The following is a 25,175-nucleotide window of genomic DNA, read 5'->3' as shown; positions in this document are numbered from 1 at the left end:
AGATCCAGGTAAACCCATCTTGAAAGCTGAAGGAGAGGAACCTCTTGAGCAAGCTCCTTGCCTTTGTTTAACCAGGTCTTAGCTGCAGGCTGCTTAAAAGCTTCTCCTCAATAAAACCTCTCATTATCCTGTTCTAAGAACAATAAATCGTTAAGATGGATGGACTTTTGTCCTGGTATCCACCGTGCTGTCCAACCCTCTGAAGAAGTCTGGGTGGCTGCAGCACCGGAGGCAGCAGGGGATGCTGAAAACACTCCTATCGTGTGACATGAGAGAAGTTCTTGAGGCCCTATTTAGAAGATTAGGGATCTAATTTCATCTTTTGTATGAGAATCCCATCTCTGCGATGGCAGGTGATGACAAAACCGGGACTGCAAAAGGGAAACCAAGGGAGCTCATCCATGAGAGGCACTGCTGTGCACTGCAGTGTGCATCAGCCTGGGATTCCCAGAGGAGGGCTCAGGAATGAGCTCTGGAGGAACAGGGATGTGCAATGTAGGGGGAAAAAAAGCTCCATTTGAGCCAAGGCCGAAGGAAATGGCTCAGAATCAAACATGTCAAGGACTGGAAGTTATCCATCCCCAAATTCTTCAAACCCCCTGCAGGATGCGTGTAGGGAAGAGAGGCCTCGAGGCTGTTTTTGCAATATAGAGCTTTATCACTGAAATCTAGACGCAGAAATGCATTATTCCACAGGATAACCACAGGTTGTATTGAGGAGAAGCAGTTACACACAGCCATGGGGGGGGGGGGGCGGGGGGGTGTGTGTTCCTCTCACAATTAACCCAAATTGCTGTGAAGTGTGAAGTGCCCACATGCTAAGAACGATGAAAACGGACTGAAGTGCAGGACTTGTTCACAGGGAATAATGGCAGCAACGTGCTGTCAGCAATGCCCACCCATCCCATGTGAACATTGGGCAGCCAATCCGACCGATGTTTTATCGCTTTATTATCGCAATGAGACATTTTTAGCAACAAACTGGAGGCAAAGGGCCATAACCTTCCCGTTCTCTGGATCTGCCGCGGGTTGCACCCACTCCACCACGGCCCCTTCCAAGCACTAGGGCGGAATCCATCATGGCGGCCGGAGGGGGTGGGGGGGCGCCAAGCGCGTGGCCAACTTCGCCCCCCCCCCCATCCCCACGGCCTCTCTGGCCAATCGCCGGGCAGGCAGACAAGCAGCGGCCAATCACCCGGCTCCTCCTGCCCTCCGCCCCGCCCACTTGGGGAGGACGCGCGCACACCTCGCTGCACCCCAGCGACGGCCGTTGTTTGGGCGCTCGGCAGGGCAGGCCAAGCCCCGCCCACCGCACCTTTCACACCATTGGAGCGCCGGGATGGAGCCCTCCCCCGACGGCCGCCTAGCCAATGAAAGAGCGCCAAGGCGTGTCCGTCGGAGTGCGAGGAGTCTATAAAGGGCCCGCGCGGCTGGCGGGAAGGGGCAAGATGGCGGAGTAGCCGCGTCCGGCGTGGCTCGCGCTCTCCTTGCCGCGTCCCTTGGCAGGAGGCGGGTGGATCCCAGCGCCGCAGCGGGCCGCGGTGCGAGGCGGAGCGGGGAGCAGGAGGAGGAGAAGGAGGAGGGCAGCGCTCCCGCCGCCGCAGCCGCCGCCATGCCCAACATCAAGATCTTCAGCGGGAGCTCGCACCAGGACCTGTCGCAGAAGATCGCCGACCGCCTGGGCCTGGAGCTGGGCAAGGTGGTGACCAAGAAGTTCAGCAACCAGGAGACATGGTGAGGCGGGGGCGGGGCCGCACTACAATTCCCGGCGGGCAGCGCGGCGGCGACGGCCCGGGTTCCGCGGGGCCGCCGCGCGGGGGCTGCTGGGAGCTGTAGTGCGCGGCGGGTGGCGGCCTGGCACGGCGGGATTGGGGGCGGCCGCGCCCCGCGGGCCTCACACATGGGCCGGCGGCTCCGGGCCCTGCGCGGGGCTCCCGTGAGCGCCCTGAGGCGGGGGGCCCGGCGCCGCGGCCGCCCCCTCCCCGCCCTCTGGCGGCTCTGTGCGGGGCTGCCCCTACAGGGGCTGGGGCGGGGCTAGAGGTGCGGTGCAGGTGAGCGGGGCGCGGCACACACGTGGCCCGGGGCCTCCCCACGAGCCCCGGGAGCCGCAGCCTCACTGTGTGTGTGGAGTTAGGAGAAAGGAGAGGCTGAAACGTATGCCGAGGTGGGGGATATCTGGAGGAAATTAACCCTATGTGCCGTAGCCAGTGTGATAGGAGGAATCCTGAATGGCCAGGGACGGTCTCATACAGACGTGAGTTGTTTCCATCTCGTGGTGTTGGAACTGCTGCCCTGAGGCTGTGCACATAGGTGTGGTAGGGCTGTGTGTGATGGACAGCAGTGTCATTGCTCTGTCCTCACGTCCCCGTCCCTCCCAGCAGGTCCTTGTATGAGCACTGATGTGGGTTTTAAACATCCAGTCGGTTTCTTATTTACCTCTGTCAACTCAAGGCCCGTGCTGAAAGAAAAAGCAGAACAGTTCAGTTGTGCTCTTACACAATAAATGGGCTCTAGTTGTTAAACTCTGGTATTAAAGTACAGCAGGAGATGGCACTGTGTGTGCTGTTAGTTCTGGTGTTTGCTCACTGAGTAGGTCTCCACCAGAGCAATAAGCATGGCAAGATGTCTAGAGTTAGCAGTTTGCTGGTGGAGGTAGAGCAGCAAGGCCTGGTGTTCAATAAAAACATGTTGAAGGGGGAGGATAAAATGAGAAATGAATAAAATTGAAGGTCTGCCTTCAGGTGCTCTAAACACAATACCATTAGGGCTGTGGGGTTATCACTTGCCTGCCTGCTCCCAGAGTTTGCTGCAGGATGTGAGCATCGCCAGCACTGGGAGAAACTGGGGGAGGATTTATCCTCCTTAGAGTGACTCTGGGTTCCTTCCATATCTGTGGCAGGCTTCTCTAACTTTTACTGTTGCAGCGCTTAGGGCTTCATCTTGTACAGCATTTCTACAGGAGCCTCAAAGCTGAGGAAGCCTGAGATGGCTGCGTGCCTTGCAGCCCTGCTTTGGGCGCAGGTGTCCCGACACACGCGCTGGAGCTGGCGGCGTGCTGCTGGCAAACAGGACCTTTGGCTTGTGTTCAGTGCCTTCATCAGCAGGGATTAGTGTGCATTACATCCAGGAGGAAATTAACCCCAAAAGCCTTTCCAAAGTGAAAAGCTGGAGGGCTTCTCTGTTCAAAGCAGTGAAAAGCTGTTAGGGCTCTAATAGAATAATCTGCTGCAGCATGGCTTCTGTTGGGAGCTTGGCTTGGCTTTCCCTGCTGACTGGCCATCATCCCTGCTTCCTTTATACACTGCTGCTTTGTACTTCTGTGATTTGGGGGGACAGGAACTGTTTGAGGGGGTTTACATGCTCAGCTTGCATTGAGATTAAAAGCAGAGGCTGAGCGCTTTCAGCCTTATTGAACCATTAAATGTGAGCAGCTAATACTGTGAAATAGCTACTGAGCAAACAAGCAACAGCATTTGTGCCAAACACCCGTGATTACATGGTGCTGTCACCCACAGACCCTCAGGATTGCAGCCCCTTGGTCGCTCTGCAGGCATAGATAATGACTGCAGCTTTAATTCCTGTTTGGATCCATCTCTTCTTTCCCCATCTGTTCCCAGTGTGGAAATAGGAGAGAGCGTTCGTGGGGAGGACGTCTACATTGTGCAGAGTGGTTGTGGGGAAATCAATGACAATCTGATGGAGCTCCTTATCATGATAAATGCATGCAAGATTGCCTCAGCCAGCAGAGTCACAGCTGTCATCCCTTGCTTCCCTTATGCTCGGCAGGACAAAAAGGACAAGGTAAGGGATTGAAGAAGGGGTTCTGCTGGGGAAGGATGTGTGCATGCAAGGATAGGCCGGCAGGCCTGCCTGCCTGCCAGGGCTTAGCTGAAATTGAATATGTGGAGGAAGAGATAAAACTTAATTTAACTTCAACCCGAGGGCATCGAAGTGCAGATTCATCTTCACAAAGATGTAGTTCTGCTCGAAAGTACACCAACCTGTAATCAGCAGCTGATGAAAAGATGCAATGTTAATGAGCGCTGCTTTTAGTAACTGCTTGTGAATCACTGCCTAGGGGTGGAAGGCTCACGTCTTGATGAAGGAGTTAAACTTGTCTTAAATACTGTTTTTTTTTTCCTGTCTTAGAGCCGAGCCCCAATCTCTGCCAAGCTGGTTGCAAACATGCTGTCTGTGGCAGGAGCAGATCACATAATCACAATGGACCTGCATGCATCTCAGATTCAGGTAGGAACTGAAATTAGGAAGCACTTGGCTGCTCCCATCTGAGCCTGTTTACTGCCTTGCAGGCTTTCCTGTCATCTGCTTTTTTTAGCTACAGCAGCAGTCAGCACATAAGAGCACGGGGCTGGTAGGGAGTTGTAGGGTCAGTTAGAAGGGGGTGGGGAGGTGGGCAACAGGTTCCTCTGTGAATAAAATTGTAGCTGCTCTCAACCAGACCACGCATAACGAGCCCTGTATAAATGAGTGTTGGTTAGTAAATGATCCGTGCAACTCAGTCACCATACGGGGGCACTCTGTGTTCTTAATTGGTCCCGTGAGGAATTTCAGATGGAGAATGGTTTTATTTAATGTTCTGAAATATTGAGCAGAGCTTTCCAATACAGGACAGTCAGGGAGGAGTGAGTGGTGCTGCCTGACACAGCGGGTAACAGTACTGCTGCCCTGAGCTCCCACAGCCTCCAGGTGTGCTGGCACAGCTGCTTACGAGCATTCAGCTGACCAGGACAGTTATATGAAAGCTTGCTGCTGATGAGATGGGCAGCTCTGCTTGTATCCATCCCACCCTTCCTCTGCAGTTGGCTTTGATCCCTTCCCAAGCTGCTGGTGAATGGAAAACAATGGCTTTGCTGGAAGTGAGCCATCTCAACAGAGCAATTGGAATTTTGACCGGGGCTTGCTTTGAACCAGCAGGAGCTGTTTAGCAGGGAGAGGATGGACAGCAAGGTGTCAAGCTGTTAGCCTTTTGCCTCTTTCCACCTTGAACAAGCTGTGAGACCAAGAACAGTTTACACCTGGGACAGTTGTAGCACATCTGTTGTATTGGTGCAAGCATTTTGAATCCAGAGAGGTCAGCTCTCTGCTGCCTGGTGAAGTAGGTGGGCTTGCTGTCATTTTAATGATTGAAAATGCAGCCACTCACATGTCAGTGTAAATTCTGGTGGTGTTTGCCCAGAAATTCTTCATCTCAGAACATGAAAGTCTCAGCTGCACTCTCATACAAAAGATCTCAGAGCCCAGCAATGGTGTTCCTTTTCCCTGAGCATCTTGGAGCAGCAATGTCTGCCATGAGGATCACCTCTCAGCAGCACTGATGAGTTTGAGTTGAGTAATTGGTGCTGTGTAGATCATTGTCCAGCACGTCTGGCTTCAGCCTGGATGTGTGGGGCTGCTGAACCCAGAATTGATGGTAGGAAGGATCTGCTCCCCTGCACCTTGAGCACAAGGCCTGTTGTGCTGGGCATTGCTCCCTGCTCCTGTCCATTGCTCCCTGTGCAGCAGTAACTTCAGCTTTTAGTGACCTTTGAGGTTTACCTGAGCAGTCTGCTGGGTCAGCGTCCAGTTGTGCAACCAGGTGCTTTGCCATGTTTTGAGGTTGGTTTTCTATACCCCTTGAGATAGAACTAATTCCATGTTGTAAAGTGTCAGCTGTTAAGTGTTACTTACACTGCTGAACTGGTTCCAGTCTTACCACTGTTCTGTGTATATGCCATTCCACTGAGAGGAGTAGATAGGGAAGCAGAAAATGCTGTGGCTGTGTGCCTGATAACGTAGAAATCTTCTTCCAATCTCTGGTCCTGGAATGTGACCTTCAGCTGCATCTGTTCCTGTCATCTTTCTTGCAGGGTTTTTTTGACATCCCTGTTGATAACTTGTATGCTGAACCTGCTGTACTGAAATGGATCAAAGAGAATATTCCCGAGTGGAAGAACTGCACCATTGTTTCACCAGATGCTGGTGGAGCCAAGAGGTGAGCTGTCAGAGCGAGCAGAGATGCTGCTTCCTCTACCTGAATTCCTGAGTGTGCCTGTAGCTAGCTGTGACCCTGCTCTGAAGACATGTTCCCCCTCTGCCAGCTGGCTGCAGCAAGGGAAGAGCAGTCAGTGACTCTCCCTGCGGAATACCTAAAAGGTTTCTTGAGCTGCATGGAGAAGGAAATAGATTCTAGAATCACAGCTGCATGGATAGTTGTCCAATTACTACATCCCAGACTAAAACTGTTCTTTCTAGGAAGGGAATTATGCATGTTAAAGGAGAGGATCATGTAGCTCGTGCTCGTATGCCAAGACAAGGTATTCGTGCTGGATAATAATGCATTTTCAGCTAGGCTGTTCTCTCTGAGGTATTTAGTCTGCTGAGGCATTTTCTTGCTTTATTGCTCTTAATTTTAACTGCTTGCTGTGGTTTCAGCCTGCTGCTGCTCGTCCTCTTCCCTGAGAGCAGAGACGATAGACAATTCTTAAGAGCAGCAGCATATGTCACAGCACATTTCTGCTAAGATGGTCTGACAAAATCCCATCTTGCTGCAGATGAACAGCAGTTTGTGGGCAGTTTGGAACGGTGTCAGATTAGTGAGAAACAAGGCTGATTTTTGCTGCTTCTGTATAATGGTTACACATGAGCAGCGGAGTAAAGCAGGTGAACTCTTGAATCTGGGAGACCGTTGCACCAAAATGCTGATGTGTGCTGAGCTGAGCCACACACTCTGGAATGATTGCAGCTATCTGTTACAAAGAGCCAAGCTGTGTGCCTTTCTGAAGCAGCGTTGTGGCCCAGGTGTGTCAGCCAGGGCCTTCTGTGTGTTCAGCTCCTTGTTGTGTAATGCAGGTCACCAAGTGCCAAGTCAGCCAGCTACCCTTTGATTTCTCACCAGTGAAGCTTTTACATCACTGTTCATCAGTAGCAGTAGATAAAGCTTGAGTCCCTCCAGGGAAGATTTCCTGTGGTCACATTTAACAACGGGGAGCAGTGAGCAGATGTGGTGACAGCTTCCCTTACTGCAATCTTAGCATCTTTTCAGTTCGAGATCTGACTGAAGCTGCCCTGGAGTTAAGAGTGGTTTGGAAACTGTTCTCTCTTCAGAGTGACCTCCATTGCAGATCGGTTGAATGTAGACTTCGCCCTCATTCACAAGGAGCGCAAGAAAGCCAACGAGGTGGATCGCATGGTGCTGGTGGGTGATGTGAAGGACAGGGTGGCCATTCTGGTGGATGATATGGCAGACACGTGTGGCACCATCTGTCACGCTGCAGACAAGTGAGTAGGGCTGGCTGATGCTTTCCTCAATCAAAAAACCAACTATTACTAGGGATGGCTAATGAACTCATTGATTTGTATGTGAAGTTTCACAAGGTAGAATCCTAGAATGGCCTGGGTTGAAAAGGAGCACAGTGCTCATCCAGTTCCAACCCCCTGCTGTGTGCAGGTCACCAACCAGCAGCCCAGGCTTCCCAGAGCCACATCCAGCCTGGCCTTGAATGCCTGCAGGGATGGGGCATCCACAGCCTCCTTGGGCAACCTGTTCCAGTGCCTCACCACCCTCTGGGGGAAAAACTTCCTCCTCATATCCATCCTAAACCTCCCCTGTCTCACTTTGAAACCATTCCCCTTGTCCCATCACCATCCACCTTCACAAACAGCCGTTCCCCCTCCTGTTCATACGCTCCCTTCAAGTACTGAAAGGCCACAATGAGGTCTCCCCAGAGCCTTCTCTTTTCCAACCTAAACAAGCTCAGTTCCCTCAAGCTTTTCTCATAGGAGAGCTGCTCCATCCCCCACAGAAAATAAATGAGAAGTGTAGCTGAACTTCTGACTGTATGAGTAGCCAGGTGGGCTCCTCTTATTTGAAAGCACGTATCCAGGGATGGCTGGTGGGTATTGCTCTTGATGGTGAGTGTAGTGATGTTCGATTTCTCGCACTTGAGTTTAACATAGACAGGTTGCCAACACTGATTCTGATATAATTAAATGCTGTCTCAACCATCAACTTAATATCACACATCTGAATTTCTATTAGCACTAAGCTTCCCAGGCTTTGATATCAGCTGTCTGCACTAGAAGAGCCACTAGTTGGTAACACCTGCCCCCTTGTGTTGGCAGAAGTCAGAAGGTGGATTTGTGTGATACGACCCAAATATCCCAGGGCTGATAGATGCTGTTGCAGTGTGTAATTTGCTTGTGGTGGATCTTATGGTACTTGTTTGACTGTTTGCCTCCCCACGTTGCAGTGGCTTAACCTCTTCCCTGCACCCATTTTAATGCTGGTTAGTAATTCTTCATTCCTCTTCTTCCCCCTCCCCTGCTCACAGACTCGTGTCAGCTGGAGCCACCAAAGTTTATGCCATCTTAACTCATGGGATCTTCTCTGGGCCGGCAATCTCTCGGATCAATAACGCCTGTTTTGAGGCAGTGGTAGTCACAAACACGATACCCCAGGAGGACAAGATGAAGCAGTGCCCTAAAATCCAGGTGAGCATCTCCTCCTTTTTCTCTTTGGAGACAGGCCATTTGTCTGCCTCCCTTTTGGTGGGGAAAACACCACCACTGTGTAGGATTTACAGCGGTATCACCAGACTGCAGCTTCCCAGCGCTGACCAGTGTTGTGTTCTAATTAGCAGACACCTATGAAAGGAACCTGCTTATCCAGGTAGACTTAGAAGTCATTTTTTTTCTGTGCTTGCCTTACCTAGAGCAGATTACTGATCACGTGGGGGGCACAATGTATGCAAGCAGTTGTCACTCCTGCAGAGGGTGCTGCATGCAAAGGACACGTACTCAAGCAGAAAGCAGTAGGTAGGAATTTCTCAAGCTGATAATGATGCTGATGTCACTTGTGAAATCATCACCCACCACAGTATGGGGTGCAAGCCTTGTTTACCCACAAAAGAAAGGTCAGAAGAAGCTGTCTGGAGGGATTTCTGGTCTCTGTGGGAAAAGCTTCGCTCTTGCTGCCTCTCCTGATGCCTTTGGGAGATCAGAGAAGCTACTGAGTTCATAACAACAAGTCGGGGGGGAAAGAAAAAGCAAGATTTGAAAGGCTGTGACAACTTCAAACATTGCCTTGTATTTCCAGGCCTATAACCAACCCTTTATGTGAATTCCTTTATCCGGATGTCCTTTTTATGAGAAGGTATTTTGTGCAGGGGGGGAAGAGGTGTGGGAAAACAGTGTGTATGATAACAGCTGAAAGTGACCTAAGAGGGAGCTCAGCCTCACTCCGTGCACACGCTGTGCTGGTTTGGCTGAGGGCAGGTGGCAGCTCCACAGCACAGTGCTCAGGTGTTTAGGAAAGAGAAAGAAAACCCCTTTGCTGTCCCCATGAAAACAGGCAGCTTGTGAAGATACTGCTGTAGTGCACACAGTCAGGGGCATCCTAAGCACTGAATTCCCAGCACAGATCTATAGGACAAAAGCATGTGAGATGAGGGCAGTAGTTCTGCAGGCTGTCACATGTCACTCCTTTACAGTAACCTCTGCTGTTCAGTGTTTGGAAGTAAAGAACTGTAGCAGTTCTAAGTCCCATCTTCTGTCTGCTGCTGCAGCTCTTAGGTTTGTTTTTTTCCCCCCTTCCTTCTTAGGCAAATTATCCAGGAAAAAGAAAATATTAAATAGGAACTTCACTTAATTCATGCACCACATCTATAGTGCTTCTTAGAGACTGCACTGTACTGAAGTGTTAAATGCTGGGTTCAGAGCTGGAGTTTGAAGCTTGATTTTTTTTTCTCTGCTGTTAACTGGTTTACCCCACCAGGTGGAGCCAGCACTTGTGTAACTTGGCACTGAACTGGAGCAGTGTAGCTTCATCTCTGATAAACCCTTGCAGTGGCAATGGTAAAGCCTCGTGACTGCAGGGAAGTAATCTTGGTCTTGCTGTAAACTCCCTGAACTTCTCTGCAACTACAGACTGAGTCAGACAGCCCCAGGCTACATGGAATGGGGTAAAAGTCTAAGGAGTCTCAGCAGAGAAAGGCAACAGATTGTCATCCTGGGAAAGGTCACCACTGAAGGGTTTCTTGTCGTGCTTTATGTGCACTGTCTTCAGAGGGACAGAGAAGCAAAAGCCTGCGCCGTGTACAACTCTAATTTGTCTTCATCTGATCCAGCACAAATGTGGGGCACTGAGTTCACTCTTGAATGATTTTTTTCCTTGCCTTAGCAGCCATTCTCACAGCTTTGATGTCTCTTTCCCCTCCAGGTGATTGACATCTCAATGATCCTTGCGGAAGCCATCAGGAGGACTCATAATGGGGAATCTGTCTCCTACCTATTCAGCCATGTCCCTTTATAACAACTGATGCCAGCTTCTGCTTGTATGGCTTTTTTTTTTTTTTTTTTTTTTTTTTTAAACCAAAAGTTGTTCAGCTTGTTGTAAAGTCCAGTAGAAGACTCTGCTTGTTCCAGTGCAGTTCTCCACAGCTCCTCCTGCTTTAAGTCAGGCTTACTGGTTCTGACCCCAGCATGGGGAGGCTGGGGCAAAAAGCTCATCTCTGTAACACTCCAGCTCTGCCAGCAACCCTGTGCACTGAGGGCTCATCAGTAGGATTGGCTCAGTGCTGCAGATCTGTGGAGAGCAGGACTGACACATGGTGCGTTGCCACAGTTGTTTTGGGGAGTGGGGAAGAGGGTTTGTCTGTGGGCAGGGTGAGATGACCTGGTGTGCACACCCTGAATTGTTAGGGAAGTAGATCTCCCTAGGACGTGTGGGTCTGGATGTACAACGAGGGCCCCAAAGGCTGCTGTCGTATTGCTCTACAGCTGCCAGCTCTTCAAGAGGGATGAGGAAGACTTGTCTTGGCCAAGCTTTGACCGTAGCTGAAGCCCTGGGGACACCTGGGAGGTGTTTCACACCTGGGGCTGGTTCAGCTACACCTTCCTCTTGCGAAAGGAGGTCGGTGTAGCTTGCAGACTTGAATTCCCCTTCAGTACTGAAGAAATGTCCTTTAATGTGTTGCACAACAGAATGCTGAGAGTGTGGTCTGCAGAACTGCCTTGCTGTTGGGTTAACTTAGTGGTGAAGGTGCTCCTTGGGCAAGTATTCTTCTCCCTCTTATGCAGAGGGCACCTGCTGGTTGTGGGCTGTGGGTTTTAGGGTAGATTAAAACCAGTTCTTCCATTTCACAAGTTCCCATTAGCCTTGCTACTGACTGGAGGACTGTGTTGTGTGCTGTACTGCACCTGGACATGCTGTGCACGTGTATCTTGGTCTGTTTTCACCAGTGCTCTGGTAGCTGAGCCTCTCCACCCTGCAGAAGCTTGGCCTCTGGCAGTGGGTTGAAGGGGCTCGTGTTACACAGCACTGGGAAAACTGCAAATCCAAAACCAATCTGATGGGCAGCGAGGTGCCCGAAAGAGAAATACCAAAATGAGAGTCAGCTGAGGCTCTTGGGTGTAAAATAAGTATCATCCAAAACTTGAACGCGTAGTAACTGTACCAGACAATCTTACAATGTCTCTCCTGGACTCTTATGGTGTTACAGGTCAAGCTGTTTCATGCTCTGGTTTTTATAAGCACTCCTCCTCGATTTGTTTGTGAGATGGGGAAGGGAAAAGGGAAAAGAAGGAACTTGAGATGACTTGCTGGGGTAAATAGCATGGCATCGGGAGGATTACTGGGCTGTGAGGGGAACTGACTGAAAAGAGGTGGTCGAGATCTGGGAAGTACGACTTCAGCTGTGCCTTTTAATGAGAACTTCTCCCCTCTCCCTTCCTAGATTTCCTGTCCTGTGGCGATGTTAACACTTCTATTACAGTGTAGGGTTGTTGGTTGTTTGTTTCTTTTTGGTTTTTTTTTTTTGTATAAGAATTGGTGTTTGTCTGGAACGTGCATCCCTTGCTTTGCTTTGCATCCTGCACTGAGCTGTGCCGAGAGCCCAATTCCTGCCTCCTGCTTTGGAGCCCTGCTGCTGCACTGCCAACGCCTCGGGAGCTGAGAGCCAGGACGTCAGAGCAGCAGTGTGAGGATTTGCAGCAGCATTTGTGTTTAAATATGTGACCTGATGAAGGAATTAAACTTTTATTTAAAAAAAAAAAAAAAAAAACCAACAAAACAAACCACAACACGTAGCCTCTGCTTATAAGTGCATTTGAAAAGCCTGAAAAAATGGTGTGTGTCCGTGTGATGTGGGTACATGGGGGGGAAGGGACCTTGGCAGCTCACCTGGCTTAGCAGCAGGGCTGACTGCAAGGTTCTGCTTTGCTGTGCTCACTCTTAGGGCTGAGCTGCTGGGAGCCGTGGCTCCTGTCTGCCTCTGATGTTGTGGGCTCAAGCTGTGGCAGTGCAGTTTGTCTTGTTCTGTGCAATTACATATCTGAGCAGATCTGTTCACATCAGTGTTCAGCTGTGGTTAAAACCTGAATAGTTGAGCAAGCATGAGTGAAGAATAGTGAAGCATTGTGCATAAAGCTAATGATTTGAGACAGCAGGATTGTTCTGAGAAGCACCTGTTTACCTGAACCATGATCCTCTCTTATTGCCTATTGTAGACCCAGAAAGCATAAGTGAAATGGGAGGGAAGGAGATGGCAGCTCTGGAGAAAGGTCTTTGACCTCAGAGCAGTCGTCTTGCTCATGCTGGAGCACCACAGCAGGAGCTGCAGCCTCAGGCAGACTTTGCTGAAGACCACTGCTGTAAAATAGTTCAGTACTGGTCAGTACAGAATACCTGAATTGTGGATTTTTTCCCCCCCCCCAAATTGGGCAGTGTGGGGATGGTGGTGGAACAGGCTCAGTTCCTTGGGAACGTGAGCTTCACAGCACAAGGTTCTCTCAAAAGGGACCTTTCAAAGGGCTCCTAATGGTGCTGGTGTGCATGTCCAGCTTCCTTAGTTGCTTCAATTAAAAGTTGGAGGAAGGGGGAGCAGTGCAGACTTAGAGATCTGCATGGCAGTGCTGTAGCTGCACAAAGGATGGGTGATGAGTAGGACGTGAGGGCTATTGCAGGGAAATAAAGTGGTTTTGCACTGCAGGCCTTCAGATGAGGAGGATCGCACACCAGGATAAAAAGTTTCGTCCTTAAATTAAAAAACTACTCCATTTCCAAATGCTAAACCTATTTGAAAAGACTGGCTGCCTAGGAGCGACCATTGCGATACCAAAGTATCAGGTCTCATTTTGCCCTTCCTGCATGCACACAGGACAGGAAAAGCGTTCTCCCTCTCTGCCTTGGTCACAAGCGCAGCTCAGGCAGCTGTACTCGTGCTGCCCTACAGCTTGGGGGGTGCTGCAGGGCTCTGAGCAGGGTCTGCTCCAGCAGCATCAGCTGCCCTGCAAAGTGCCGGTAGCGACGGCAGCACAAAGGAATGCATCACTCATAAACGTGCCTTAGCCCAGCTCGGTTATCTGGAGGTAATGCTCAGGCTGGGAATGGCCGTGCTGCTGGGTTGGCCACTTGTGCCTGGCGGGCAGCAGGACTCGGAGCGAGACAAGGCACGTCCCAGTTTGCTCTCACCAGCATCTTCCTGCTGCCGTGTAAGAGCCGTGTCTCTGAGGTGGGCTGTTGCAGCAGAATGGAGGATGTGCCTCCATGGGGAAGTGCAAGGGCTGACAAAGCCCTTCTGCTCAAAGCCTCTGCCTGGGCTCAGAGTGAGGAGAAGTGAAATCGGTGGGCGGAAGGAGCCGTGCCCTGCTGTAACACAGCAGCCCTGCTGCATGCATTGCCTCTGCGGGCCGCTCCGTTCTCCCTCGCTAGAAAAACGTGCGGATGCCCTGCAGGAGGCTGAGCTCCGCGCTCACAGCCGGGCTCCTTCCTGCAGCAGGGAGCGGAGCGTTCCAGGCAATGGCCGTCGTGGCCCGTAGCCGCGTGCTGCGGGAGGTTTGAAGCTCAGCTAAGATGGCTGGCAGCTGCTCTATTTCGGGTCGGGGCTGCTTTCGCTTTCCTCCTTTCTGCTGGCTGTCTCGGTTCCGTCGTTGTGAATTACTGAAAGCAGAAATAGCCGCGAGCACGAGGCCGGGCCGGCTGTGAGGGGCGGGCACGGTGAATTTGCCGTGGGAAAAAGCTCGGGTTGGGAGCTGAGCTGTGCGGGATGGGTCCGAAACGGCCGTACGGCTGTGCGGGAGCGGCGGAACCCCGCTTTGTGCCCAAAGGGCGCGGGGCTGCAGAGCGCCGCTCAGAGCGCAGCCCTGCGGGCACTGCGAGCGGAGGGGGCTTCGCTGTGCCCCCCCCTCCCCGACCCAGCCCTGCTGCGGGGCCGCTGCCGCATCGGAGCCCCCGGGGGTCCCTCCTTCCCACGGAGCCGTGTGTACGGGTGTGCGGCACAGCGCTCTGTGCACACACGCACCCGCGCCGCGGGGCATCACGGGAGTTGGAGTTCTCCCAGAGCTCTCGAAGCGGAGGCGGCAAGCGGTGCGCGGACTACGTTTCCCAGCGTGCACCGCGGGCAGCGGAGCAGCCAATGGGCTCGCGGGATGGGCGGCGGCCGGGGTATAAAAGCGCCGCCCCACGCGGCATGCTTCAGTCTCACCTGGGGAGCTCGGAGTGGAGCGGTGCGGTTACGGAGGAGGAGCGGAACACGAGCGGTCCGTGCGGGCGGGTCTCTGCTCAGCGTTGGAGCTTGGGGCGCTGCGGTCGCGCGGGGGTCCCCGGTGGGTGCGGGGTGGCTGAGGGCCCCGCCCTGCGCTATTGTCCGTGGTGGGAAGCGGGCGTGGGGCGGCGCCCCGGGGCGGGCGGGCGGGCGGCCTTTGTCTGCGCGGTGCTGCGTGCCCACCCGGCGCGGAGCTCCGCTGATACGAACCGGGGGGGGTCGGGTCTCATAGGCAAAATGTGCGACAAACCGGACCTGTCGGAAGTGGAGAAATTCGATAAGAAGAAGCTGAAAAAGACCAACACGGAGGAGAAGAACACGCTGCCCTCCAAGGAGAGTGAGTGCGGAGGGGATGGAGCCGGGGCTGGGGGGAGGGGGGGGGGGGCTGTCCGGTCACGGTTGGAGATGCGGGTATCCCGGGCGCTGATCTCACTGCTGAGGAATCTGCGGGGAGAGGCGGTCGGAGCAGCTGAGAAAAACGCAGAAAAACGCGCCCGGGGGCGGGAGGGGGGGTTGTGGCGCTCCCTGTGCTGTACCCACCATTGGGACACAGTGTGCTGCGACCCTGCCGCTGTGGGTCACGTCCCGTGCATGAGGTGCTGCCCTGGGGTGGGGTATCCCGGTGAGAAGCTGCGGGATGATGCTCGCTGCCCTCTGATTGCTGTTGGGTTCAGACAATAAAACCCATTGCCGGGCTGTGAGCGATCGCTCCGCAGCCGATGGGTGCTCCTACGGAGGAGCAGCCGTGGGGGTTAATGGAGCTCTCTTCTTCTCTTACAGCCATCGAGCAGGAGAAGGAATGCGTGAAGTCTTCCTAGAGCGATGGTCTGGCAGGAAGAGCCACCACTTGATTGGTTTTTGTTTTTTGTTTTTCTTTTCTATGAATTAAATCATCTGTTTTTTGTGGGTTTTTTTTTTTTAAACTTCCATCATGTACACGTCTAGAAAACAGCCGTATCGTCTGACCCACTGCCCCGCCTCGCTGGCAGCTTTGGTGAGTGGGGGACACAAAGTGTGGCCCCCCGATCCATCAGCCCAACCCAACCCCATGGGTGCTGCCCAGCTGATGCCTGCTGACCGTGCTGACCTTGCTCTGGTGCGTGGGGAGGTGAGCAAAGGCTGCGGAGGCTCCTGGGGACAGAGCTCTGCACTGGGGGAGTGGGATCCTTTCTGGCCACCCTGTGGCCTCGATGTCATCCTTTTTGCTGATGGTGTTCTGTAACCTCACTCACAATTTGTCTTCCTTGGGGAAAAATGAGAAGTTTATTATAAAATAAAACAAAAGTATAACAACCTCCCTCCTGGCTTGTGGCTTCTTCCCTGGGGAAGGTTCAGGTGTAGCCCTGGGGGTGGGAAGGGCAGGGCTGGAGGTTGGCATTGCTCAGAGAGATCCCTACAGGGGCAGGCCAGCTCAGGGTGGGGACTGAACCTGCTGCTCTGAGCAGTTTGTGTCCTCTGCCCAAAGCACTGCTGCAGGGCTGGGCTGGAGGTTCCTCCGCTGGCCCAGGTCCCACGGGTGCTGTGTCCGTCCCCTTACTGCCTGGCACAGCCCTTCCCTCACCTGCCTCAGCCCCTGCCTTTGGCTGAAGGAGGTTTTTGCAGCCCTCAGAGATGGGCTTGGTACCCTCTCAGCTGTTCCTGGCCCGGCACACTGAGTTTCTGTGTGCATCCCCAGGGCTCTGCTGAGGTTTCCCAAGACTTCCTCACCTGCTCCAGGGTCACCTGCCAGACTGTTGTGCCTGCAGAGATGGGAGCAGACAGACCAGCAGCTTTGATGGCAGAAACACGGGGACTGTCTCCACCAACGGGACGGGCAGGGAGTTAGCAGCTGCCTCACCTGATTCTTGTTATCTTTGGCTCTGAGGGCAAAGACCCCCAAATGTCCTCATTGCAGGAGGAAGGTTGGCCAGCAAGGGGAGGATCATTGCAGAAAAGTGCTCTCTACCAACACTGTCCCTCCCTCCCTGCCCTGGACCTTTTCCTTTTCACCCCAGCACGCTCAGGGTGTGTGGGCAGTTGGGATGCCTGCCAGGTTGATGTCCCCAAACTGGGATGGCTTTGGCAGCATGGGTGCAGGTGATGCTGCACCTTGTGGTGACCATCCCCTAGGGGCTGAGTGCCACAGTCCCTTATGTCCTGGGAGTATCCATGCTTCCCCACTGGGGCCCCGTCCAGCTGCTCTGGGTCTGTTTCCTCCCATGGGTTTATCGGCTGTGAAAGAGGGAGGAGGTGGCTGAGTCACCTTTGGGAGTTATTTGGGTTCTGCAGGACAAATACCTGGTGAGCAGCAGCGTGGGGCCAATTCGGCTCAGGGCTCGTGGCTTGGATGGGCGCCTCCCCCCCTCCCTTGGGACTGACTCAGCCGGGAGGGGATTTGGCCCCATGGGTTTGCACGGAGATAATCTCGGGCATTTCGAGCACAATAAGGCGAAGAAGCCACACTCTGGGCTTCACAGCCACACAAATCTGCAGCTCCTCTGTGTGCAGGGCAGAGCTGTCACCTAGCTGTGCAGCACGGGGCTGCGTGCACAGCTGCAGGGAGGGAGAGAGAGCAAACATGAGCTGCAAGGGAAAACCTGCATGCACAGGAGGTGTTTGGAAGCAGCCATGCATGCGTGCACGGTGTGTGCACAGTGCAGGTGCGAGCTCGGTACGAAGGGAAAGCAGAGGGGATGCAGCAGTAGGTGAAAGCAATGGGCAAGCCAGCAGCACTGCGTGCAGTGCTCAGCACGCACCAACACCTCCCCAAGAAGCTGAGAAGTTATTACTGCTCTCAAAATAATGCCCGGGAGGTCAGCTTTATGAACAGCAGCTTGCTCATCCCCAGTGAGTAAGGGCTTAGCCCATAATAATATGAAGCTGGTGTGCTCCCAGCTGCCTGCCCTCTTGGCCACAGCCATGGCAGCAGAGCCTTTCAGAGGTGCTTGGAGGTTCACATTCAGTGTGGGGAGCTTTGTGCTGCACCCCAGATTGTTCTGAGCATGGGGAAGGGATGGGAGCCGCCCTGCTGCGTGCCTTTGCTCCACACCACACGTGCAGCAGTGACCAACAGCTCCAGACAGTGGCCAAAATTGCTCATCAGGGCCCCCCACCACATTGCATGCATTCCCCCCGGCGTGCCATGAGCAGAGGAGAGTGCTGCCATAGGGAAAGCTGCTCTGGTGACACGTGGCAGTTGTGCCTGGGTAGGGGCAGCTGACGGCGTGGAGCGGTGCTGTATTTTGGGAAGCAGCTGCCTCACACAGGAGACATTGCTTATCGTCTTTCTCCCCTTTCCTCGGTGCTTTATTACAAAGGATTATGGCGTGAAAAGTGGTTTTGTTTCTGTGCTCCCCGCCCGGCCCCCCTCTGTGATTTATCCCCATTTTGGGCAGCAGCTGCAGCACCCTGAGGATCTGGGAGTGAGGTGGAGGTTCTGACCTGCACAGAGCAATGCCCAGCAGGAAAGTACAGGGCCAGGCAGGGATCGCAGGTGATCACCTGAAGTTGCCTCTACCATGGGGCAAAGTGATGGGTGGTAGCCAAGCAGACACAGAGCCATGCAGCAACAGTGGGGTTTGAGGTAGGAAAAGAACAAGGAATGAGGGCAGGGTGGATTTGACCCCAAAAGCTGAGGCACGGAGCAGCTCCCCTCCAGCATTGCTTTGGGGCACTTTCTTCCTACAGCCAGGACGCTGCAGCCACCTCCATCTCCACCCCATGCCCACACTGTGGTGACTCCACTCATCCCCAGTGCAGGGCCGTGTCCCAGTGTGCAGCAGTGATCCAGCACCTGCCAACCACCCCCGCAGCTTTCCAGGAACCAACACAAGATTGATGGGCAGCAGATAAGCATGCAGCAACAGCTTCCTCGTGCTGCGTCTTCCAAACAACAGCCATGCATGTGCACCTACCTCCAGGTGAAACTCAGGCTGCTGCCTCCTCCCATAGTGCTGCTGTGCTGCCCTCTGCGTTTCCAGCTGCTCTGCTCGATGCTTTGTTCCCTCTATCGCTGCTGTGCTGCACAGAAAGGCACGGCTGATGCCATGCACAGTGCAGGGAGCTGGTATACGAGCGGTGCAGAGAGAAGGTGAGAACTGGAGCGAGCAGTAGAGCACAAGGGGCTGGCAGAGGGCTCAGAGGCAAGAGGGGAGCAGCTGGGTGCTGGCAGTGCCTGTGGTGCCCACAGCCTGGCTGGCAGTGAGCCCAGCGCCTGGGGCATTGCAGGAGGAATTACTCAGGGCTGATGGACACAGGCAGGGTGAGGAGGGCAGTGCTGGGCCGAATCAGCACAGCTTTAGGAAAAGCCATCAGGTGAGCGCAGAGGCTGCAGCAGCACTGCTATCCCTGGCTTGGAACGATGGGCTCTGCAAAAACCTCACCTTTGCCATCCCCCAGAACCACCTGAGGGACTCGTGGGATGAGCTGTGGTTGGCAAGTGAGGCATAAGCAGCTCAGCACTGGCTTTGCCCGCCTGCCCACTGCAGCACCCAGCACCCCAGGGACGCATCCCCAGCACCCGGCCTGCAGGCAGCACGTGCTCCCACACCCCAGGGCCTGAGCAGTGCAGGGACGAGCCCACGCTTGTGGTGTTGTGTCTCAGAGAGGCAGCTCAGCTGCCCAGGCATGTTGCTTCTTGCTGCCTCTCCCACACCGCTCCCAGAAGCACCTCTAGCATCTCACTGATGGGAAGTGGGAGGATGTGCTGTGATGAGCTGGGCAGTGCTCAGCTGCCAGAGCCCAAGCAGCTGCTCCCAGCAGGCAGATCCCCTCCCAGCCCCCTCCCCACCAACGCCTGCAGCTCCTCGTGTTACCAGGATGTCCGGAGCAGTTGTTGTGCCTGGGAGCTACAGGGTATTGGGGGAGCAGCTGCAGAGCTGGTTACTGGGACCAAAAAAGCAGGAGAAGGCTGGAGGTCCAGCTACAGTGCGGGGCATGCAATGAGTTCATCGGGGCTCAAGCAGCCACTGCAGGCTGCATGGAAGCAGCTCCCTGCGGCACCGCACCCTATGGCTCACACCCCAGGTCTGATCATTTCCATGCAAAATGCACTCGGGTGCACGTTTGGCACCAGGTGATGGTCAGCAACCCCAGCTCTAAAGAAAGGGCCCCATCTCCTCACACAGACCCCACGCTCCGGGCCCGGCGGGGCGGAGGGCAGGGCAGGAGGACCCCTCAGAATGGGGAAACTGAGGCACGGTGCCACCAAGCGGGGGGCGGCAGGGGATGCTCAGCACGGCGCTGCCCGCAGCCGCACCGCTGGCAGGCACCGAGTGGGCGTGGCCTCTCACGGAGGTGGGCGGGGCTATCAGTAGCCACGCCCCCATCGCGGCGCATCGGAGATGCGCATGTACCGCGCATGCGCCGGACTGGCCGGCACCTGCCCCCGGCGGGTCGGGTCGGTGGGCGGCGGCGGCTGGAGGCCGGTAAGGGCGGGCGGTGGGCGGCGGTACCCCGAGCATGCATCCATCCATCCATCCATCCATCCATCCATCCATCCATCCATCCATCCATCCATCCATCTATCTATCCATCCATCCCTGGCCTCGCACACCCCTCTCAGCCCCGAGCATCCCTCTCTAGCCCCGCGCGTCCCCTGCCGTTCTCCCTCAGGCCGCATCCCCAGCGCTGTGTCCTGGCGGGGGGGGGGCTGTGGGTGCAGCATCCTGTTCCCCAGCAGGGGGTTGGGAAAGGACTGCGGCCGTGTCGAGTCCATCGCAGCCCCGGGGTGTTCCTTACGGCCTCGGGCCGAGCCGTGCTGCAGTTGCCGTTCGGCTCTTGAGATGCTGACGTTTTGCTTTGGTACCGCTGGGTCGCACGGATGCTGTTCAGGTGTCTGCAGTTTGCTCAGCTGGGGGTATTTCTGTGCTGGGGAAGTGAAATCGGGAGCTTTCAGTTAGCATCTCTGCAAGCAAAAGCAGAAGTTTCTGATTTTGGCTTTGTGGCAAGCATCTGTTGAAAGAGCTCTGAAAAAAAGAGGAAGTAAAGTTGAGCAGGGCTGTCTGTGGTTGGTACTTTTTGGCTTGGAAGGAATAGAAGTGCTGCTGTGAGCAACATCAGACCCCCACGCCAGCCCTGTACCAGCCGGTGGCATCACTCAGCAGCACTGCATCTCCTCACCCTGCCCAGGAATGTGGGCTGTGGTGGAAGGAGCAGATTGTGCTTCCTGCCATAGCAGGCTGCTGCCAGCTGGCTCACAGTGAGGGCAGAGGATCCAGGTATGTGTTCCATCCTCGGGTCAGGTGCCAGTGTGAGGGCAGGCAGGCCAGGCAGATCAACGCCGTTTCCTGGATTAAGGGAAGGCATGGGTTGCACAGACTCATGCTGGAGCTCCTTCCTTTTATTTTTCTCTTCTTTTGTCTTTACTCTGGTCAGAAATGATCTGTGTTCTGTTGTACCGAGGGCAAGGGAAACTGTGCCCTCACACCTTGTTCCTGGTTTAGTCACCAGTGCTGTGCTTTTGGCACCCCAGAACTCATCCACTGTTTGTGGGTCGATGTTCCAGCTTCAAAGGCAGCACACTGAGCCCAGCTACAGCATCCTCACTGACTGATGTTTGTTTTGTAGTGACTGTCATGCTGGAGGAAGGCATTTTCTGGACAGTCCTGGAGACAGAAGTGCTGTGTTTCTAGAGCAGGTATAGTACAGACAGCAGCAAAACGAATCTCTCTTTCCACGTCAGGGCTTTACCTTCAATCGTGGAATATCCCTGGCTGTGGGAGGGTTGGTTGGCACTCGGTCTTTTCTCTTGTGCCTGCTGACTAAGGAACCGGTGATACTGGGGTTGTTGCAGTGTGAACTTGCACCTGTGCCTTAGCAAACCGAACTGCAAAAAGCAGTGCCAAAAAAGAGCAGCAGAAAAGCCAGGTCTCTGCATATGGGAAAACTCCTTCCGAGCTGTAGGGCTCGGGCGTGGAAAACAAGCACAGCTGCGCTTGCAAGGTGAGTCAGCCTGCTTGGGGTGATTAAGGATGGTTTGCTGGATGACTTATATTGATGTTAGGTCTGTACACTTCTTACATCCTCCCAGTCAAACGGGAGGAATGATTTAGCCAGTGATTGTACAGTAAGAAGGAAGGCCTGGCGGCGGTGATTCCTGCTGCTGGTTAGCTGTTGCTGTGCTGGGCTGAGGCAGTAAGAGGTGTTTACCTGGTGTTGGTGTGTTTGACAGACCGAGATAAGCTTTCAGGTACACAAAGTGTTTTCCAGAGGTGATGTAATGGGTACATAGCAGTCGCAATAGCTGTTGTCACCTTGTGCTTCATGCAGAGAGCTGCTGCTTCCGTTTCAGACCTGATGGAGGAGTTGTATGCCAGACAGCTTGCCTAACTGCCAACTCTACCAGGTGCTCTAACAAGAGAGATTACCTTTTTTTTCACAAGCTTGTTCAGAAACGAAGATAGCAGTACTGTACCCTATTTATTCCTGTGCACCCCCATCAAAATCCAGGAGTTGGAGTTCTGCTCTGTTCTTTCCCTGAAATAAGAGAGAGATGGAATAATAGTAGAAAAATGTTATTGCAGTGCTTTACTTGAAATCTGGACCCCCAGTTCTTTCCCAAACGTTTCTGGGAATACCAGAGTAATGGTGAGGGCCACAAACGTTGTGTTCTTTATCCCAGTGTGCTCCATCATCTTAGCAGTGTGCTGCTGGATTTCTGAAGGGGGGAAGACGTCTGGGGGATGCTCCAGGGGTGCAGATTTACTTCCTTCAGCCCCACTAAGAGCGTGTGGAGACAAAGCCAGACAAGAGCCAGGAGTTCTGGGCCATCAGCTGTGCAACTTTCTGCAGGATTCATAATTCAGAGAGTTATTTTTCACTGTTTCTGAACTCTATAGGTTGCCTTGGTCCTGTGGCCATCCGTCCTGCTGCAATGAGTGGGAAGTCCTTGCTCTTAAAGGTCATTCTGCTCGGAGATGGTGGAGTTGGGAAGAGTTCCCTCATGAACCGCTACGTCACCAACAAGTTTGACTCGCAGGCTTTCCACACGATTGGAGTGGAGTTCTTAAACAGGGACCTGGAGGTAGATGGACGTTTTGTGACCCTCCAGATCTGGGACACTGCGGGGCAGGAGAGATTCAAGAGCCTGCGGACCCCCTTTTACAGGGGAGCTGACTGCTGCCTGCTGACCTTCAGCGTGGATGACCGGCAAAGCTTTGAGAACCTCAGCAACTGGCAGAAGGAGTTTGTCTATTATGCTGATGTGAAGGACCCCGAACGCTTCCCTTTCGTAGTGCTGGGCAACAAGATTGACAAACTTGAAAGGCAGGTGAGCACAGAGGAGGCCCAGGCTTGGTGCATGGAAAACGGCAACTATCCGTACCTGGAGACCAGCGCCAAGGATGACACCAACGTGGCCGTGGCCTTTGAGGAAGCTGTGCGACAGGTGCTGGCGGTGGAGGAGCAGCTGGAGCACTGCATGTTGGGCCACACCATCGACCTGCACTCCAGCTCCAAATCGGGGTCCTCCTGCTGTTAAGGGCGCCTGCTGCTTTGGGAACGTTGTCGGAACCGATGGTTGGATGGCAAGGAGAGCGGGGGCACTCTGAGGAGGGGGGCCGTGAGGACAGTGGGCGGTTGGTTTGCTCAGTGGGGAGCTGCAGCTTTGCCATCTGAATTCTGACTGGGGTTTTCAGATGTGGAAGATGAACCTGCAGGAGAGTGCTGTCGAGGAGCGTGAATGCAGTCCTGCTCCTGTCCCTGCCTGTGTTAGCAGGTTTAAAGGACTGGGTGAAACTAAAGAGGGTGAATTCTGACCTGTAGCAAGAACTGCATGCAGAACAAAGCTGGGGGCACTTCAGATGCTCTGAAATGTTGTAGTCCTGAACTCAAAAACTACTAGACCCGCTAAACTCATGGCCTTACTGCCAAAGCAAAGTCTGCTCAGCAGTGTGAATGAAACCTGTTGGGAAGGCTGTAGCCCACACAACTGTGAGAGTGCCAGATCCTGGAGTGGCTGGGATGTGTGCATCTGCTGCTTGGGATCAATGCGTTCTGTGCTGAGTAATGCTACAACTCTGATATGAAGTAACGTAATGAAGGAGAGAAGAAACTGAATGCTGCAGCATCACTTCTTCGTAGCTGCCTGTTGCTGGCCTGTTTTCTCCACCTTTGCCTTGTTTGGGTGTTGTTTTATGGAGAGACTGGCTTCTGCTTGTTTCCTCAGCCCTTCTGGAGGCTTGACACCAGATCTTGCTTCTCACACCTTGAATAGACCTGGATGGAAGGTTCCAGCGTGGCCACTCAGCAGCTCGTGGCAAAGGATCTGAGTTAGCTGGGAGTCCAGGAGATCTGGAGCGTGAACCTTCAGCTGGTTCCTGTCAGCAGTAATCTCTGTGTCCGGATGATTCTGTGTGTCTCTGATGCTGTGAATGCTGCAACATGAAACCACTCACCGTGATTACCTGCTGTGTCAGGGGCTGTGCTGCTCAGCACGTTTTACTCACACCATTGCCCTGGCCCTTCCTCCCTAACGGGGAATCCAGTACGTTTTATCTGTAACTCAGCTGGCATCCTACTGCTAGAGAATGTCCACTCAGTTAATTGACCCTTGTCAATGAGCAGCTGTGCTGGGGAGAGATTTGGACTGATTCCTCAAGGGGCTGAAGAACGATACTGGAAGGGCAGAGAGCCCTCCAAAAAGGACGCCAGGCTTTGCTGATCCCAGCTCCTGCTCCCTGCTAGGTGTTAGTCCTGAGCTAATTGTGTGTAGCAAAGAGGTCAGTGCTTGCTGGCTTGCCATTGTAACCTCATGTTCTGCGACTTCCTGTGCAAGTGTTTGTCCAAAACGATGACTTTACCTGTAAGCACGTAGGAGCCTGGCATGGGGAGAGCTTCCTGCTGAGCGCAGTGCCCACTGTGATGAGCTACTGGATAGCTAATGGTGTAGCTCAAATGGAGCAGCCTCCTATACTCAGTGCTTTAGAGCAGGGCAGCCTCTGCTCTCGCACTGGCTGGTGGCAGCTAAACCCCATCCCCTAGCAGTCTGTGAGCTTGCAGGATGTCTCCCCTGGGAACTCAGGGTCACCCTGCTCTTCTCTGTGGGGCAGCCACACGTGGGAGGGGGTGAGGCTTGAATACAAAGTCCTGGGGGGGGTGAATCTGATTTTGAAAGGGGGCTGGATATTCACGTTCACACAAATAGGCAGGAAATGCTTGCAGCTCCTAGAAAATCAGGTCTCTTGCTCTGCCTCCATGGGCGCAGCGTACGTTTAGGAATTAGGTCTATTTATTTAACGATGTCTGACCTCTGCAGGCCTCTATCCAGATTTTCCTTCAGTTTAACTCAGCTGAATGTAAGCATTGGGGCTTACGTGTTTTTAAAAATCCATTCAAAGGTGAGGTATAATATATTGAAGATGTTCAGTTTATTCTGAGGTACGCACAATTGCTGAAGGAGCCCAGATCTTGAACTCTCTGTTGCAAAGTTCTGCACCAACAGCCCTCCTTTCCCTCTGTCCACTCATGCTGCTGCAGTTGTTGCTATTGCTACAAAACTGGAATTGTAACACTGAGATTCTACCTTTATTTAAGCAAATAAAATGTGGATGTATTCAAGCGAGTTTGGGAAGTGCTGCGTTCTTGGTTGGTCAGTTCTGAGGGCCAATTCTGGCAGAGAGAAGTCAGGAAGGGATCACATCATTGTATTCAAACTAA

General features: G+C 53.6%; 3 protein-coding genes across 6 annotated transcripts; all 3 read left to right on the top strand.

The window, feature by feature from the left end:
• Positions 1–1,434: 1,434 nt before the first annotated feature.
• PRPS1 (phosphoribosyl pyrophosphate synthetase 1) lies at positions 1,435–12,078 on the top strand. Its single transcript, XM_052673478.1, has 7 exons — positions 1,435–1,734; positions 3,618–3,801; positions 4,150–4,248; positions 5,868–5,992; positions 7,105–7,278; positions 8,331–8,490; positions 10,217–12,078. Exons 1-7 carry the CDS (start codon positions 1,613–1,615, stop codon positions 10,307–10,309), a joined length of 957 nt encoding a protein of 318 aa, XP_052529438.1. The 5' UTR covers positions 1,435–1,612; the 3' UTR covers positions 10,310–12,078.
• Positions 12,079–14,410: 2,332 nt separating this feature from the next.
• LOC128076131 (thymosin beta-15A homolog) lies at positions 14,411–15,833 on the top strand. 2 transcript variants are annotated; one of them, XM_052673484.1, is made up of 3 exons: positions 14,411–14,535; positions 14,773–14,877; positions 15,321–15,833. In XM_052673484.1, the coding sequence occupies exons 1-3, from the start codon at positions 14,412–14,414 to the stop codon at positions 15,356–15,358; spliced, it is 267 nt and encodes an 88-aa protein (XP_052529444.1). In that variant the 5' UTR covers position 14,411; the 3' UTR covers positions 15,359–15,833. The 2 variants fall into 2 exon arrangements, with proteins under 2 accessions (XP_052529444.1, XP_052529443.1); XM_052673483.1 differs by having other exon boundaries at positions 14,478–14,601.
• Positions 15,834–19,843: 4,010 nt separating this feature from the next.
• On the top strand, positions 19,844–25,076 carry RAB9B (RAB9B, member RAS oncogene family). 3 transcript variants are annotated; one of them, XR_008204255.1, is made up of 3 exons: positions 19,844–19,945; positions 21,087–21,156; positions 21,789–22,349. XR_008204255.1 is itself a non-coding variant. In XM_052673482.1 (3 exons), the coding sequence occupies exon 3, from the start codon at positions 22,393–22,395 to the stop codon at positions 22,996–22,998; it is 606 nt and encodes a 201-aa protein (XP_052529442.1). In that variant the 5' UTR covers positions 19,844–19,945; positions 21,087–21,156; positions 22,358–22,392; the 3' UTR covers positions 22,999–25,076. The 3 variants fall into 3 exon arrangements, 2 of the variants coding, with proteins under 2 accessions (XP_052529442.1, XP_052529441.1); XM_052673482.1 differs by lacking the exon at positions 21,789–22,349 and adding an exon at positions 22,358–25,076; XM_052673481.1 differs by lacking the exons at positions 21,087–21,156; positions 21,789–22,349 and adding an exon at positions 22,358–25,076.
• The last annotated feature ends 99 nt before the right edge of the window (positions 25,077–25,175 follow it).

This window comes from Tympanuchus pallidicinctus, unplaced genomic scaffold (assembly GCF_026119805.1).
Source record: "Tympanuchus pallidicinctus isolate F22 unplaced genomic scaffold, pur_lepc_1.0 scaffold13, whole genome shotgun sequence".
Lineage (NCBI taxonomy): Eukaryota > Metazoa > Chordata > Aves > Galliformes > Phasianidae > Tympanuchus > Tympanuchus pallidicinctus.
Note: the sequence above shows the minus strand (reverse complement) of the source record. Positions and strands in the feature narration are given on the sequence as shown.